The 18,750-nt window shown below is 38.3% G+C and overlaps 1 protein-coding gene across 1 annotated transcript in view; it reads left to right on the top strand.

Moving 5' to 3' along the window:
* Positions 1 to 18,750, top strand: part of CACNA1I (calcium voltage-gated channel subunit alpha1 I) — a 381,909-nt gene that overhangs the window by 347,163 nt on the left and 15,996 nt on the right. Inside the window, exons 26-32 of the mRNA XM_058190911.1 lie at positions 969 to 1,078; positions 2,701 to 2,834; positions 5,247 to 5,317; positions 11,070 to 11,148; positions 13,901 to 14,022; positions 15,355 to 15,675; positions 16,293 to 16,439. Coding sequence (XP_058046894.1) covers positions 969 to 1,078; positions 2,701 to 2,834; positions 5,247 to 5,317; positions 11,070 to 11,148; positions 13,901 to 14,022; positions 15,355 to 15,675; positions 16,293 to 16,439 — 984 coding nt within the window. The remainder of the gene's footprint in view (positions 1 to 968; positions 1,079 to 2,700; positions 2,835 to 5,246; positions 5,318 to 11,069; positions 11,149 to 13,900; positions 14,023 to 15,354; positions 15,676 to 16,292; positions 16,440 to 18,750) is intronic.

The raw sequence follows: 18,750 nt of genomic DNA, 5'->3' as shown, positions 1-18,750 counted from the left end.
CTCTGGTAACTCATCCTCTAGCACAGGGGTCTCCAACCTTGGTCCCTTTAAGACTTGTGGAAAGCTGACAAAGCTGGCTGAGGAACTCTGGAAGTTGAAGTCCACAAGTCTTAAAGGGACCAAGGTTGGAGACCCCTGCTCTAGCATCAGACCTAATGTTGATTGTCTTTTCCTTATCCTTCTTTCAAGTATAAGGTGAGACACTACTGTATATAGGCAATCCTCGACTTACAACCACAGTTGAGCCCAAAATTTCTGTTGTTAAGTGAAAAATTTGTTAAGTGAGTTTTGCCCCATTTTACGACCTTGCTTGCCACAGTTGTTAAGTGAATCACTATACCTGGTAAGTTAGTAACCTGGCTGTTAAGTGAATTTGGCTTCCCCATTGATTTTGCTTGTCAGGCGACTGTAAAACGTTATTGCATGACCTTGGGTCACAGCAATAGTCAGAAGTATGAACCTGTTTTCAAGCATCTGAATTTTGATCACATGATTATGGGAATGCTTCAAAGGTTGTAACTGTGAAAAATGGTCATGTCATTTTTTCAGTGCCATTGTAACTTTGAACGGTCACTAAATGAACTATTATAAATCATAACACTACCTATTCTCATGCAATTTGCACATTACTTTCATTCAACCTTTTCAGTATTTTGAGGTTGTTAAAAACAAGATAAATTATTTTCCTGCTCGAAATTCGGATAAAGGTGTTATTTGCATGAAGACCAACCAGGCAATGCTGCACTCACCTCAGCTCCATTGGAGCAAAGAGAAAGTTGGTATTTGCCCTAGAAACCACCAAAAAGAATTATGAATGTGTGGGATCTGCTGCAACCTGAGAATTTAATTGGAATGTAACAAGATTTTTTTAAAAAGAGAATGCTCTTCCATATTTTCTTTGCCAGCTACAGACCATATCAGTCCCAGAGCTTTATGTTAGTAATATTTCCTTTTCCTCTTATTTATAGTCCCTGGAGACTGCTCTTAAATATTGCAACTACATGTTTACTACGGTCTTTGTTTTGGAAGCAGTTTTGAAGCTTGTGGCCTTTGGACTGAGACGCTTTTTTAAAGACAGGTGAGCTGGAATGAAGATGATACCTGTTCTGGGGGAGTCAGACGATCAGAAATGATGCACCTTATACGTTGATCATTGCAACTATATATTATTATACTTAAAACTAAGGGACACATTTCCAGTGTCTTCTTGTAGAGAGTAATGGTGTACCAGGATTTGAAAGTCCCACTAACACTACTAAGTACAAATCAGCAGACATTGTTCAGTATTTCATAGATAATAATAATAATAATAATAATAATAATAATAATAATAATAATAATAATAATAATAATAATAATAATAATAATAATAATAATATTTTAATTTGTATACCGCCCTTCTCCCAAAGGACTCAGGGCGGTGCACAGCCAAAATAAAATACAAAAAGAACACCACATACAAGACTAAGAACAACCCCTTAAAAAACTTATTCAATTGGCCAAAATTTAAAATACAATAACACCCTATAAAATTTACAAAAATTTAAAACCCATAAAAGCAAATTAAAATTTTAAAATCAAGCCAGTATGTAACAACTGAAGAGATTTCCATAAACCATTCCTTTTCTCTTTTTTTGTATTCAGGATTCTCTAATCAAAATCAGTATTACATCTTATTAAATAGGTGGTAGAAGAAAATTAGTGTAACATTAAAAGGAAAGGGAAAAATTGTAATCCATGTAATCACCAGGGGAAAAAATTCTTGAAACCTGTAACTAAAATGTTTTTACAAAGCAATATTTTAAAATTAAAGGAAGTATAAATAAGGATAAATACTACTTCATTCATTAGAAATCTGTATTGTTTCACTTTATTTGGTCAGTCTTTTTGTCTTAATAAATGCTCACAAAGTTTCTGTCCAGTCAATATATTCAATTTTACACTAGATCAGTGATGGCAAACCTTTGACATCCTGGCGTGCCAGCCTGCGTGCTGGAAGTGGCATGCGAAACCATCCTGCGAGGAATGTGCAGCCCCGCTGGCCTTCGTGTGCGTGGGAGCACCAATACCCAGAAGAGTGATGGTTCATCGTGGATGCGTGAGCCGGCACCTGAACACCCCGATACCAGCATGAACGCGCACCCAACAAACAGCTGGCCATCGCACATGCGCATGATGTCAACCTGGACATTCAGGTGCCAGCTTGCGCTTGCACGACAGAATGCCACTCTTCCGGGTTTTGCCGCTCCCACGCATGCAACAGCCAGCTGACCAGCACATGTGTGATCACATGAACACAGAATAGGAGCCAGTGAAGCCACACATTCTTCATGGGATGTTTTCGTGTGCTGCTTTCGGCATGTGTACCATAGGTTTGCCAGCACTGCACTAGACTAATCAGTGATCTAGGTCAGTATGAAGTATCACCAGCTATCATTAAAAAACACATCCTTAAAGATTAACTTCCTCAAAATGTATTGAGCACCAAAATAAAGGATATCAATAAAACTATTTAAGAATGTTAAATTAAACTAATAAATAAAAATATGTATATTTATTTCAATCTTTAAAATTGGCTTATTTGAATAATGCAATATTCTAAATAACCTAGTTTAGTTTTTTGGGGGAGGAGGAGAAATAGCTGGATTCCATCTTTCATTGAGGCAGAAAAGGTGTCTTATTTTCTTCAATTTCTTAAAGGTGGAACCAGCTGGATCTAGCTATTGTTCTGCTCTCAGTCATGGGAATTACTCTGGAGGAGATTGAAATCAATGCTGCCCTTCCAATCAATCCCACCATCATCCGCATCATGAGAGTGCTTCGTATTGCTCGAGGTAAGAGGAGGAGCCAGAAAAAATAACCTGACTTATAGCTATGTTTTGGGGAACAATCCATTAATAGAAAGATAGTAATGGGACCCTGATGTTTATGTCATTACTTAGTATCTGCCTGGCTGATTTGATCTGGCAGGGTTAGTGTACACGAGTTCCATCTATTAAACAATACCATCTTTCGGGAGCCCAGAAGTTTGCCTTCTCTGTAACAGTGCCTACCCTCTGAAATGAAGTTTCACTGAACTCCACCCCACTGGTATTTCAAAGGGCCCTGAAGACATGGCTCATTACCCAGGCCTTTGATGAGGATCTTTGATGATTTCTTTTTTTCCTGCTCCTATCTGAGTTTGGGTTTTGTTTTGTTTTGTTTCTGGCTTTTAAATGTTTTTAACAATTTCTAAACCACCAGCAGTTGTTGGCTGTGTTCTGACCCAGCCTTAGCAGAAGCAAGAAACAGGCTCCTTGTCACAAAAACTCCCTCCTTATTTACCTCTTGTGAATTAATTGCATTCACCCACTGAAAAGTCCAGGCATTAGTCCTTCAAGGAGTTAACTGCAGTACAGACCTTATAAGTTCTTTGTGATAATTGCCAGCCGAAAGGCTGCAAATTAAGTTCTGGCAAGCAGTCTTTGTGGTATGAAACACAATGAGCAAAATCTTCAGAAATATGAACTGTTGTCTCCTACACCAACCACTCCCCTTTCCTTCTATTTATTCCCCATCAAGGAAGGGGCCATTCAGCGTCAATGTGTGCTTTGCTTCCCAAGTCAACTCCTTGTCCTCCATTGCTCACCTCTTCTAACTGCTCTGCGCATACATGCATCTGGAATAGACCCCAGCTGTTCTTCCCCCTCACTCATATCAGCCTCCAAAGGCAGCTGCCTCTCTGGTGGCTGGGAAATATCAGATGGCCCTGGCTCTATCTCTGCATTTGACACAGAGCATCTATCAGAGCCTTCCCCAGACTCCAGCACTGGACCAAGTTCCTCATTGCCCGAATCTGCCGCCAGTTCTGCTGGCAGCTGGCAGGCCACAACAGGCTGTTATTTCCTGTATAGAAAGAAAAAATGTGTAGACAGCCATCCAGCTTGTTTATATAATGTGGCTAGATTCATACTTCTTAACCTGATAAATTGAGCTGAATTGCTGAATAAATAATTCATGATAGGCCTTCACACAATGACACTGTTCAATAATATCTAGGTTACCATAACTAGATCAGCAGGCCCTTCAGTCACTCATGTCTTAGTCACCCCACTTGCAATGCTTTCTATTGGGATTGAAGACCACTTAGAAGTTTCTACTCTTCCAGAATGCAGCAGTGAAGGCAGTGATGGACATACTTTGATATGCTTGTATGACAATTGTGCTGTACTGACTACCAGTCCATTTCAATTTATGTTGCTGGTTATGACCTATAAAGCCTTACATGACCTAGGACTAGCTGTCTGAGGAACTGTCCATATCCCATGGTATCTGCCTAGATAATATGAACTGATAAGGTTTGTGCTTCAGGTCACTTCAGTAGCATTATCTTTTGTGAGGCAGGAGGGTGCCTTCTCTGTTATGGCTTCTGCCTTCTGGATTGAAATCCTCCTACAATTGTCTGGCTCCCACCCTAATAGCATTGCCTAGAATCTTGGAGGTGTGTCTCTTTTCCCAAGCCTTGGACTAAGATGGCTGGATTCCCTTGTGAGTCCTGTTCTTGACCGTTGAAAAAACCTCTTGTGTTTTATCTGATTTTACTTTCTTTGTTACATTGTAAGCCAACCAGAGTTATTTGGAGTTGGGCGACATCTAAATTGAATAAATTCAGTTCTATTCAACCTCATTTTTATATTATTTATGTATTTATCTATTGAGCAATAGTTTACATGAAAAGAAAAGGAGCGAAACAAAGTATTGTTTGTTTGTTTGTTTATTTGTTCATTTGTTCAGTTTCTATAGCTGCCCATTTTAGTCAATGATCCTTGGTGATTTATAATTCAAAAAATATATTACAATAAAGACACTTACAACATTGTAAAACAATAAAATAATAATAACTATCCATAACAGATGAGATACTTAGCCCATTATCAACACAGCCAGCAAATGGGGTCCTTGACACATTCTGCACCCATTTAGTTCCTAATCCTTGATTCCCTATACAGAGTGAAAACAATTTCTAATTACCAACTAGCTACAATCTGAAGCAAAAAGGTAATTTTAGATTCAAATTCTTATTAGCTCTAACATAATGGTGTACATGTCACATTGACCACAGATATGTACACATGTTCATGTCTACATTCAGTGGAAGATATCCCAACTACAAAATTAATCTATGATCTGCTGCTCCAGGGAGAAAAACAAAGCAGTATTTGTTTCCCCAGCAATAAGTTACCACTTGCCTTGCTTTCTCATGATAGTTTTGAAGCTTTTGAAGATGGCAACTGGGATGAGAGCTTTATTGGACACAGTAGTGCAAGCACTGCCGCAGGTAAGAAAAGCTGTTGTTAAGTATAACGGTGCTTAAGTTGTAAAGATGAAGAATATAAAATACTTAGATCAGAAATTTCTAAGGGTACCTTATCTGAGAGCAGAAGTGGAAAAGAATTTTGTGTACTACATATTACTAAATGAACTGAGTTAATTTGCAGCTACTGGACTAATAAAGGGATTATAATAGCCTGTGTTGCAACTCTTGTGCAACTCCTCACATCCTCCCCACTTATACCACATCTGTTGCACATCCAACCTGTGCTGCATCTGTTGTACATCCCCATGCACCTCTACAACTGGCACTACACCTCTCAGGCATCCCCTCACTCCCTCACATACCCTCCCTGATTTCCACCTCACCTGTCACGTACCCATTTGCACCCTCCTCAGCTTCCATTGTGTCTGTTGTGCACCATCTTGTTCCTTCCCTCACCCAGCAGCCGCCACTTATCTGCCTGCCAGTGGGACTTGCAACTTCCTTCCAGCTTCCCGCTGACTTTGGCTAAGCAATCCAATCACACTTTGTGATCTCATTACTTAGTGACAGAAATTCTAGGCCCAGTTGCTGTCATAGGTCAAGGACTACCTTTCATAACTTACAAAGCTCTGCCTTACTCTATTACAAAACCCTTTAAAGCAAGGGCCTTTGAACTAGAAACAGATACCTTAAAATCTTATGTAAGTAGAAATGCAGCTGATCCAGCATGCCCACCACTTACAAAGTCAGCACAGGAAGTCCTTGCTTAGAAACTGCTTCATTTAACAAAGGTTCAGTTATCATGGTAATAAAAAGTAACTTTACGATCTGTCTTCACATTCTCTACCTCCACAGGTTTGTAAAGCAAAAGAAAATTTGAAGTAGGATCTTAAGCGTTGTTGCAGTTTCACTTAGCAACCACTTAATTGAATGATCAAATTGCCAGTCCCAGTTGTTGCTAAATAAGGACTATCTGTATGGTGATTCAACTAAGCAAATATGCCTTAGTTTCAGTCTCTTTCATTCTACAGTTCAGGATAAGAAACTCTATGTAAGTAATTAGCACTAATTCCCTAGATTCTTTGATCCATTTAGGCCTCATTGAATAGTGTTTTTACAGCAGTTAAGTAACTCTGCTGTTATTTTCCTTATTCTGATTCTCTTTTTCAATCCAATCTTGGATTGGATATTCTTTTCACCAAGAGGATTTTGTTCTCAAAGTAAATCCTAAAAAAATAAATAATAGCTCTTAGTTTTCTGTCATATATTTAAAATTCTCAGAATTTGATTTATTTTGAGGAGCACATGCCAGGGAACAGGACATCATTTTTTGAGGACATCATTTTCTCTCCAAAACTTTGCCAATGCTTTGCCAATTCACTATATGCATTTCAATCTATTCAGGTAATTTAGTTTAATTATCTAAATAATATAGTTGAATTCCTCTACCAGATGAAGCAGACTATTTATATTCATTAATGCTGTATTGGGGACGTAATGGCTAGGATGCTGAGCTTGTCGATCAGAAAGTTCGGCAGTTCAGCAGTTTGAATCCCTAGTGCCGCATAACAAAGTGAGCTCCTGTTTCTTGTCCCAGCTTCTGTCAACCTAGCAGTTCGAAAGCACATAAAAAAATGCAAGTAGAAAAATAAGGACCAGCTTTGGTGGGAAGGTACCAGCGTTCCATGCACCTTTGGTGTTGAGTCATGCCGGCCAAATGACCACAGAGACATCTTCGGACAGCACTGGCTCTTCAGTTTTGAAATAGAGATGAGCACCGCTCCCTAGAGTCAGGAACAACTAGCACATATGTGCAAGGGGAACCTTTACCTTTACCTAATGCTGTATTTAAGAAAATCAGTTCGGTATAGTTTGGGGATGGCACCAAGTTTGGGGATAGCACCAAGCTAGAAACTGGGAGATCATGAGTTCTAGTTCTGCCTTAGATATAAATCTAGGTAGGTGAAGTTGGGCCATCACTTTTTTTAGCCCTAAGAAACAGAAAATGGCAAACCACTGCCAAAATGTCTCCAAGAAAATTGCAGGAACTTCCCAGGCAATTGCAACAGTCAACACTAATTCAAAGGAACCAGAAAAATGCTTTGTTTACCTAAAAGGAAGAGAACCTTGAATTTAAGATAATCCTCTTAAAAGAAAGAGTACATAGAAAAAAGCAGAGAGAGATATAAATGCAGGCAGAAATTCTGAGCAACATTTGTTTGTTTCACTTTGTCAAACTAGAGTGCCATCTCCAGATAAAATCATTTTTAGAGATTCCTTCTCTTTATAAACAAGCACAGGTAATTGGTTAGGTAAGGGGAAAAAAGAGAAACCAGCCATTTTTAAGGGTTAAAAATGATACATTTGCCAAATAAGCAACTGTTCTAAAGCAATGGTGATGTTTTATTTATTCTTGTCCCAAAGAAAAGAGTTTGTTGGTGAACTTGTCAGATAATGTATCTCTGTGTGCATGAGAGAAAATAGAACTGTAGTCAACATAAGTCCTTGTATGATCTTATTTCTTGTCTTCATTACATTGACACACAGTTTATGCTTTTCTAGCCAGGCGCATTTAGGATATGTTGGGACTTTCTCCCAAGGAACAGAAGTTCTAGCCCATCTGAATGGCACCAAATAGGTGAAACCTGGTCTAATACAGGGCACTAGTCTTGGCCTATGAAAGTCTAAATGGTCATGAAGTCACTCTTTTTTCATGATGAAAATAGGGACTGCCACACAATTTACAAGTGAGAGAATTGTGATATAGTGTTCCCTATTTCTGAATTGTGAATGTTTAAAAAAGAATTCTTTCTGATGGAGTAATCATCAAATTACTGCCTTCATTTTACACAAGAAACAATAGTAAGAAATAGTTGCCCACCTTTCGTTTTCAAAATCATCTTTGAATGATACCAAACTATATCAATACATAAAGATTGCCATCCCCCAAATGTCTCTGTAAAGCACTTCATAAATATGTTGTCTACCTATGATCACACTGCTCATATCACACAATGTTTATTCCACTGTAATGTTGTAATAATTTCACATGGCAGATAATATATATGTAGCCTAGATTCCCAAATTTAATGTGTTCTAGATGTTCTGGTGGCTGGATGGAGTCACTGAAGCAGTAGGCATGAGTTTAAATGGACTCCAGAGGATGGTAGAGGACAGGAAGGCCTGGAGGAATGTTGTCCATGGGTCGCAATGGGTCGGACACGACTTCGCAACTAACAACAACAAGATGTTATGGGATTACAAGTCCCAAAATTTGCACTGGCCATGCTTGTTGAAATACTGGGAGTTAGAGTTCTACTAGTTCATGAGGGTATCAAGTTGGAAATGACTATCTGCCTTTTTTTTCCAGGAACACTTTTAAAAGTGATTTCAGTGTTGTTAAAGGCAATGGGAGTGGAAACGTATGATTGCTTTTAATTCAGTGATGGGCTGCTGTTGGTTCGGACTGGTTCGGGGTGAACCGGTAGTTCTGACCAACGGCTGGCCCTACCCACCCATCCTGGTGCTATCGCGTCCTATATAATCACCAGGTTTTCAATGCCGTGTGCATACGCATGGTCTCACATTTTCAGTTTCGGGCGAACCTGTTGTTACAGTATATGACACCCACCTCTGTTTTTATTGTATGCTATCCAGACTTGTTGTAGAATTGGATGACCTTGCAAATTTCTAAGAGGGAGGGAAGGACATTGTTCTGACTTTGCATTACCAAAGAACTAAACTGTGATATTAGAAATAACAATAGATTCTCCAAAATCTTTCTATTATCTTAAAAACAACTATAGGAGCTGGTTTGCAACTATTGTGTTGAAGGCAGGGATTCAGACTCTTTTCTGTCTTGTTATTCTCCTGATAAAAAGTATTCACATACCACATAGGACACAGTTGCTATTAGCTATGGATTAGAAGATATAGGCTACCTATAACTATTATACCTGGATATTTAGAATATGTAGATTCAGTGGCCAATATTGTAGCAGACAGTGTATAGAGAATAGATATCATTTCTGTTGTGGAAATAAGGGAAGGAGACATAGAAAGGCTTAAACATCTTTTTCTCTGGGACTGCAATTTCAATTCAAATTGTTTCCAATCTTCTTCTTATATAGCATACCATATTCATTTTGATTGTCAACTACTAATACTATTTTCTCAGCAAAATTCAGTTGGCATTTTATATAGTGTTAGGGATGTTATGCATATTATAGGTATGCCATTGAAAATAAATCTACAGCAGAGCTGTAGATTGTTAAATTATGATATAATTTCAGTATGTGTGTTACTTTCTTTTTTTAAGCCACAACCACTTGTTTTATACTTTCCAGAAATCTTAGGGAAGATATATCATATGTTATACTTTAGGCTAGTAATATTGCATTGATTATACTTTACATTATTCTATTTTTAGTATTCTGTGGATCCAGAAAATGTAATTTAAATGTTACTAAAAATGAACTTAATAAAAATACAAAACTATTACAATGCGACCAGCATCAAACGATTAAAGCATCAGAGCTGGGTGGAATCTCAGAGATCATAAAATGTTCTGATTCCACCTCCTGGGAATAAATACAGCATTTACCATCCTTGACCTCCCATTCCTGGGCTCCAGGGAAATCTCAAGGCTACTTTTTTCTGCAATTGGATAAAAACCATTGCAAACAGTCTTCTTAAATTATCAGCATGTGAAAATGTGTTTTCTAATGCATGAATCAGCAATTGTTCCAAGAACTCTAAAAAGCACAGTGCCTTCTTACTTCTTTCTAAAGCATTTAATAAAATTACATTATAGAAGCTGCAAAGTTTTACTCAAGGCAGTAAAAATGTTCTACATTTAAGTGATTAGGCTGAATTTTCCAGCTTTGTACATTGACTCTGCAGGGAACAACCAAGTTATCTATAACGTTATGCTTCCCTGCAATATAGAACAAAGCATTTCAAAATTAAATCTCTCTTCCCATCTATCCTCTAACCCCTTTAGTTTTATGTCTGTTTGGCGCATGTTTCCATGTGAAAATGTGTAACCACATGATGCTCAGTCTGTCAACCACAATATCTAGCAGACAGGTACATGTGACGAGCTTCTGAAAACTGCATGTTATTCATTTTGGGGAACTATTTTATAAGAAGCCACCAAGGAAGCCCATCTTTCAAAATAATATTATCCACACATGAAGAGTTCAATTAGCTATTTATTGCTCAAGACTATCACAGAGATCTTCTCAGACTGACAGTTTGCACCTGGATAAAACTAGATAAGGTTCAATGGTGGGGGGGGGGCAGGAATCAGACTTCATGCTCTTGTGTCCACATAGGAATGCCAGACTAATTCCTTGTTTGACTCCTCCAGGCTCATCCAATCTCGCTCCAACATCGATCGGGATAGATCAAAAATTAAATTTGACTTAATTTCATTAGAATTTTTATTTACTTATTTTTTCCTTATTACACTAAAATTTATAATTTGGTAACAACTTCTCATGGACTTTCACCCAAGCCTTATGTGCTATGTGCACCTCTGGAACTGCATGCTGCATTCAAACATAAATTTCAGGATAGTGTTAAGGTTTTTTCCCCAATTTCATTTAAGCGTGCTTTGAATTGCCCAATTATATTGTCTGATCCTGGTGAACATTTGAACTGCCAATTGTGCTAATTCATGTGTTCAGTCTCTTTTTCTTTTTTTCAAAATAGGGGTTTTTTTTCTTTTGGTTCCTGTGAATTATTTGACATTAATTTGATTTACTTACAGGTTGGTAATCTTGGACTCCTCTTCATGCTCCTTTTTTTCATCTATGCTGCTCTAGGAGTGGAGCTTTTTGGCAAACTTGGTAAGTTTTCCAGCATAAGGAAAGGTGGAATTGCAAACACCAATTACATCACACATACACACACGGAGGGAGGAATTACCAAAATAATATGCTAATTTAGCAATAATTCCTATGACTGAAATACAAATCTAATGCACCTTGAGGACAGTAATTAGATAATTTACATACATGCATGGTTGCTTGTTCTGCTGTCTGGGTGATTGTTTATGGGCAACTTCAAGGGTTCTGCTTTCCTTTTTTATATATATTTAAACTGGATTCAAAATGGACAGTCATTCATATCAAACAATCTTCAATAAAAGACTGCCGTTTGTAATTTACAGTTCATGGCTGCCATAAATAGAAAACTCCAATAATGTTTCACGTTAGCTGAATGGTATTTCTGATTGTTTTCATCTTATTAAGAAATTTAGCATATCAGGGATTCCTCTTGCATATTGCCCAGTTAGTCTAAGTGAGTGATAGCTAACTTTTTTGCCATCGTGTGCCAGGAAGGCGGGGGGTGGGGGTGGCGTCACACGCGCATGCCCACACCCATAATTCTATGTGCCCCACCCCTATGCATATGTGTGCCATCCCCTGCTCCCCCCCCCACTCCCCCCCTGCTCTTCCCCAGCTCCTGGCACATGATGGCCCAATAGGCCTGTTTTTCTCTCTCACCTGGCTCCAGACCCTCTCTATGAGTCTGGGGAGGGCAGAAACGGCCTTTCTCACCCACCCCCGGAGCCCACCGGAGGCCAAAAACAGTCCATTTTCCAACTTCCGGTTGGACAGGAAGTGACTTTTTTGCTGTCCCCAGCCTCCAGAGACTCCTAGAGAGCTCTGGAGCCAAGTGAGAGAGAAAAATGGGCCTTCCCCACCACCACCCAGGCCCTCCGGAGGCAGGAAACAGCCTGTTTCCCTTCTTCTGGTGGGCCCAGAAGGCCCGAAAATCAGCTGGCTGAGGTCGTGTGCCCACTGATATGGCTATATGTGCCACCTGTGGCACGCATGCCATAGATTTGCCATCACGGGTCTAAGCATTTCCATTGATACTGTACATTGATACTGAAGTGGTATATAAGTCTAAGTGCTATTGCTATACTGTGCAAGATAGTTAATTATTTAAAGTTTGCAGGAAATTCATGTTTTTCTTCCAACTTCTTCAGAGACAAATAATTTTATTTGAAAATAATATTGAAAAAGAATAGAATTTCTATTGCCACTTTTTTATCATTGGAAAGGACCCTTCATCTGTATTTTTTCTTTATAACATCTACTGTCCTTGTGTCTTTGTTTTGTCGTAACATGGGAGATTATTAAGGAGAATCATTTTAAGAAAAAACTATCTCTTTGTCCTTTAAACATAATTTATTTTAAAACAGCTAAATGATAATAATAACCAAGGAACAAGGAGTTAACGGGTTTTGCCCCATCAAATCCCATTTTATAATCTACTTTTCAGAAACCCAAGGCTAAACCTATATAGTTATAATAGCTTTAATTTATCTCTTTATAACCCATTTGCCTCCAGATCCAGGAGTTATAAAATGTCCATATTTGATTCTGGATGAGGTGACATTACCCCATTCAGACTTGGTGTGCAATCTGGAGGTTCCTGCTTGATGAGTAGGTGGCATCTGTGACCAAGGCTGCATTTACACCGCACCTTATCTGCTAGTTGCACATTCTTGGACCAGGTGGCACTGTTCATGGTCACTCACACCTTGGTCACCTCTCAGTTGGCCTATTGCAATACATTCCACATAGAGCTGCTCTTGAAAACCATCTGGAAGCTTCAGTAGATCCAGAATGTAACAATGCAGAGAGTTATGGACACATCTCATTATACCACTGTAGACCATATTCTACAAGCCTAACTGGTTTCCAATAGGTATGCTTCAAGGTGCTGGTTATCACTTTAAAACCCTACATGGTATAGGATTAGGTTCCTTGAGGGACCACCTTCTACCAAGAACATCTGTCCACCCCACATTCTCCACAGGGAGGATCTGCCTCAGGTTCCAACTTTTAGATCTTGTCATCTTATGGAATCTAAAGGACATGGTTTTTCTGTAGTTGCTCCTGTTCTCCACCCTCTCTGACATATAACAGGTCCCATTTTCCTAACCTTTAGGGAATCCATTAAGACCTGTCTCTTCTGCTAGACATTAGGAGCCAATTGAGATTCCCCGCTTTTGTTTATTCTGTTATGTGTAAGTTTTATTTATATGTTATATCGGGTTATTGTTATATGGTGGGTTTTTTGTTTATTTTTTTTATGCTGGACACTGCGCCAAAGTCACATTATTTGACAGCCTTATAAATCTTGAAATAAATTAGAATTTGAATGGAAGTTCAGTCACTTATTTTGGTCACTCTTCCTACTTTTTACAATATATATGCTGATTTCACATGCATGCTAATTCATTTCAAGGAAACGTATTTTTTAATAAGTGTAATCTAAAAGCAACAGAGAAATAAGTTTTGGAGACAGAGAAGATTATAAGGCAGATATGTGAAAAATAAGACACATTATTAGTATTTGAAACCAGTTTGGTATACATTACAGAACACATTTGTATTTTGCAAAAATATAAGGGTATCTTCTCATTCTGGTCCTTTTAGAGGTAATTGTATGTTGATTAGATCATCCTTCTATCTAGGTTTGCATATACTGTAAAGACAAGATTAAAATTTATAAACTGTCTTTTCAAACCTTAAACTTCAGCTTTGTGCCTATTTTTTCATGTATAAAACCCCTTCTTTCCAGTATGCAATGATGAGAACCCATGTGAAGGAATGAGCCGCCATGCCACCTTTGAGAATTTTGGAATGGCCTTTCTCACACTTTTCCAGGTTTCCACTGGTGACAACTGGAATGGCATTATGAAGGTAATTGGGGCCATTTCTGGAGACATGTTTTGTACTGTCATGAATAGTGTCCTGAAATGGAAACAAAAGGAAAGTTGCCAGGGCCCTATGGTGAGCTTAAAGCATTGCAACTATCCAATCAATGACTGCAAATGCCTGGCATTATAAGAAGTGTTAGAATGTTATTGATAATGATAGACAGAACCTGGCGTGATAGATGTATCCCATCATTTGGGGGATGGGATGAAATTGTTTTGCAATATTTTTAGAGCTTGTATGGAGTGTGAATTCCTGAATAGGCAAGAGGGAAGGGAAGGGATAGTATAGTACTAAGACACCACATAAACAAACTGTCATTCTTGAAGAATCATATAAGAGATATGGCAATGCAAATCTTTTTATGGCTCCATTAAAGATAGAGAATATTGAGCCCGGGAAATCACTTGAGGAGGTGCATAACACATAAAGTGCCTCTGTGAATCTGTTCCTCAAGGTCATAAAACAGCCTCAGCTGCTTTTAGATTTGGAGCAGTTGCTTGGAGCCCCTAGAGAACTGCTGGGCATGCATGTGCTTCCACAGAAGAGACTTCCACTGGGATAGCTACAGTCAAACCATCTCATAAAATAAGGTTTAAAATATAACATTTTGGTAGCAAATGGATTTTGAGTACTGTAGTAATACAAAATTAGACCAATTCGTTGGATGAAATGTTGTGATTTGGCTAAGAAAACCCTCATAAATTCTCTGTTTTATACAGATACTCACTCATATTGTCTTGCTCACTATCCCATATCTGTCCTAATTTGGATCCAGTGCAGGAAAGTATCAAATTCACATAAGTGGGCTCTTCAAAGTGACATGTTGGCATAGACTGTAGTCACTAAAATATTCACATTTGATATTAAATACTCAGTACTATAAAATATATTTCTCAAAGTGCAAAATGCTCTGTCTCACTAGAATGTTGGGACAAGGGACAGGGATAAATATGTCATTGCTGCATTACTTTCCATTCATGTGTGCTAAGATAAAAAGAGATATCATTTTGTAGTTAATTGGGACTTACCTATGTGACAGATTTCTTGTGGATCCAGAAAGTGATAGAATTAATGAAGTAGAGGTTGGAGTGAGAAAATTCTGTTTCCAGAAATATCATACATCAAAAATCTTGAGTCTTGTTTAAAGTATTTTGATTGAGAAAGCAGCTAATTTTTGTCTTCATTTTTTTAAAATAACTTTTTCCTTTTCTCTGTGTATATGTATATGTGCTCATGTATATGTGTTGTGTGGGGAATTGTTTGTTTTTCTTTCTTTTTGTTTTTCACTTTTTTGGCCTAACTTAATTCCTCAAGGATACACTACGTGACTGCACTCATGATGATCGGAGCTGCCTGAGCAACCTACAGTTCATCTCTCCACTCTACTTTGTTAGCTTCGTGCTCACAGCCCAATTTGTCCTCATCAATGTTGTAGTAGCTGTCCTTATGAAGCACCTAGATGACAGCAACAAGGAAGCACAGGAGGATGCAGAAATGGATGCTGAGATTGAGCTTGAAATGGCACATGGATTGTGCCCCCATAGCACGAGCTCACTGAATCCTGGACAAGATGGAGGAGGTGGGAGAAAGGACTCTGAAGGACATCTATGCATGACATGTTATTCCCCAGCACAGGTAGGCGGAGCATTTTTTCTTGCTGCTAGCAAGTTTTTGGCACATTAATTTGGGAGAACAAAGGTAGTTTAGAAGACTGTAGAGAGTTATGATGGAAAAATGGATATTTAAACAACCTGTGACTGACAAAGATTCAGTTCTAGGCTAGGAGTTCTGGAAAATACTGAAAAATTCTCATGAAGACAGAACTTAGAACACCAATTAGTGGTGAATAAAATGAAATCTGAATTTTGTAAAAAGTTGAAAAATAAAATTTAAAAAGATACCATGAGGCAGGCCTAAGGTACAATAGTGGAAATACAGTAGCAAAACACAAAATTATTTAGCAAAGTAACTTGAGGAACACAGGTGAGGTTCTTTAGCAAGTTTCAGTGGTGCTTCTCTGCCCAATATCCATCTGACCCCTTCATTTTACATCATTGTGTAGGGCTATATTCTGCCTCATTTACTCATATTCTGTAGGATTGTACTCAGATGTGACTATTTGCCACAGAATTAACCAGCATGAGTGAAAGTGGCAGAAGATAACTACGTTATGCAAAAGAACACTAAAACAAGCAAAAACATGGAGTTCTTTAAATAATGTCTCCCATCCTCCCCCCTTTCTTGTCCCCTAGGAGAACTTATGGCTGGACAGTGTGTCTTTAATAATTAAAGACTCCTTCGACGGGGAGTTAATGATCATCGATAACCTATCGGGCTCCGTCTTCCATCATTACTCCTCGCCGGCCATGTGCACGAAGTGTAACCATGACAAGCAAGAGGTAACCTGCGTGCGAGGATACGGGAGGGGACATCCCATGCTTTTCAGAACACACACATGCACACTAAGCACAAGGTCTTCTTGGGATTGTCTCCTGGTTATAGATAATTTTGATATACATTTTGCCATTAACGTGCTTTCCTGAAGGCATCTAGTTCATAGGATGAAAGGCATATTTGTGTTAGCCAAAGGCTGAGTGGGAAAACAGCTAGATTGACAAGGATATATGAAAAAAACACCCTTTCATCATTATGAAAGATGAGATACAGTATTAGCTCTGTAGAGAATACAGTATTCTGTTTTGCATATTGTAGAGTGATTTGTAAAAGGAACAAAGTGCATTGTTCCATGGTTTTCAAGGTTTGGAAAGTATTTTTAAATGATATGCTTAGTTTTAAGTGGAACTCTGTTTTCTAAGAAGTACTTTAACACAGTATAGTTCCAGGTAAAATCACTTTAAGTTTTTAAAATGCTGGCTACCATTTTATTTTGTCTTAGTTTTGAACCTCTGGGTCCACTTTTTAATTAAATTGCTGGCAAAAGGTGTAAGAAATGGATGTAAAGAGATTTCTTAATGATGGTTGTAAGGAACTATAGGTAGTCTGAATTTTTGCATATCTTAGCTAATAGAATCATTCATTGTCAATTCTTTGCAATTAATATGAATGTTTTAGTTGCATAGATTTCAGAGGGCAGAGAAGTCCGGTTGAATGTTCACAAGTCAAGAATCTCATTAGTAGATACTTGGCTGATAATAAAGCTAAGGAATTTTATATCTCGGTCTAAGTATCATGGAGGCTGGCAATATCTGAGATTATCATGTTTATTCAATTGTAAGTATACAAGTCACATTTTTCCCCAGCTCCCACTACAATTCCTTCCTTTATGGCTTCACAATGCATGTTAAGTGAGCAAAGCACTGCATTAGTGAGCAAAGAAAGCTACTTCCTTTGAAAGACTTTCATGGCTGTCTCAGCAGTTTGCCTGTACAGACAACACTTCCATTGGAATCACCAGCAACGTCGTTACACATGCACAAGTGTAGCTGGAATGACCATCAAAACTACCATCCAAGTCTTCCAAAATAATTCAGCACCTCAGTCTTTTCTGTAGTATCAGTGTGCTGAAACTCTTTCGTTAACTGATATAGCCTAAACTTTATTTAAATTACTATACTGTCAAAAAAAACATCTTGCCAAGATAAACAAGTATTTAATCCAAGAAATTCTTCATGCCAGGAACATATCTGTCCAATGCATTGCATCTCATTGGCTCACTTTTATAGCTTACCTGCCAAGATGCTGGAAAGGTAAGGTGTCCCTGTAGATTTTATTCTGCTAGTCATTGCCAACTATAAGGGGCGGTGCTCATCTCCATTTCAAGGCCACTGAGCCAGCGCTCAAGTGGTATCTACTTTTTATCCAGTCTCATTTGGATGCTTTCAAACTGCTAGGTTGACAGGAGCTGTAGCTAGGATGGGCGCTCATCCCATTGCCTGGCACTCTTGTGTCAAACTTGGGCTGCTGGCTTTGATAGAATGTGAGACTCTAGCTCACATTCCATCAATGCCCTTTCTGTAACAATTTGCATCCTATCATGTAAGGATAAGAAATATTTCTTAAACATGCCAAATGCATTATAAATGACTCATACATAATGCATTTATAAATTATAAATATGACAGGTGCTTCTATATGGGGCTAGATTCCTGGCAACTGCATGGCTGTTTTAGCTTATCTACCTTGTAGCTCTTTCGGGAATCTTCCTCTGAAGTCTTTAAGCCTGTTCTTCTATCTTTTCCATTGTCTTCTCTTATCTACTTGACAAATACTATTATTTCTAGATCATCATCCACTCCTATCACATGCAAATGATGATCTGAACATCACCTCAAGGAAACAGTCAATCTTGATTAGATCCAGGAGGGATTGAAACTCTCAGTTACTATCTCCAGATCCACTGTCCAAAAGCACCCGTAACCCTGTTTCAGGTGCTTTTACATTGCTGCTGGAAATATAATTGATTTAATTATTCTGTTCTTATAATATATTCTGATCATATAAATGCACTTAGCTTTCTTGAACCTGTCTAAATGTATTCTTCCCTTCAACTAAACTCCTTAATTCTTTAGCACACTGCCCATCTTTACTTTTAATAAACATATATCCAGGCATAATCTATATAAGTCCTTGCTATAGTCAATAAATCAAAGATAAGACTTCCTCTTGTTCACCCCATTATCCATCTTATATTAAGATCTCTTATCTTTCTGCCTTGCCTGAAACCTGCCTATCCATTTCACATTTGTTCTC

This window comes from Ahaetulla prasina, chromosome 7 (assembly GCF_028640845.1).
Source record: "Ahaetulla prasina isolate Xishuangbanna chromosome 7, ASM2864084v1, whole genome shotgun sequence".
Lineage (NCBI taxonomy): Eukaryota > Metazoa > Chordata > Lepidosauria > Squamata > Colubridae > Ahaetulla > Ahaetulla prasina.
The sequence above is the reverse complement of the archived record's forward strand: the minus strand, read 5'-3'. Positions and strand labels throughout refer to the sequence as shown.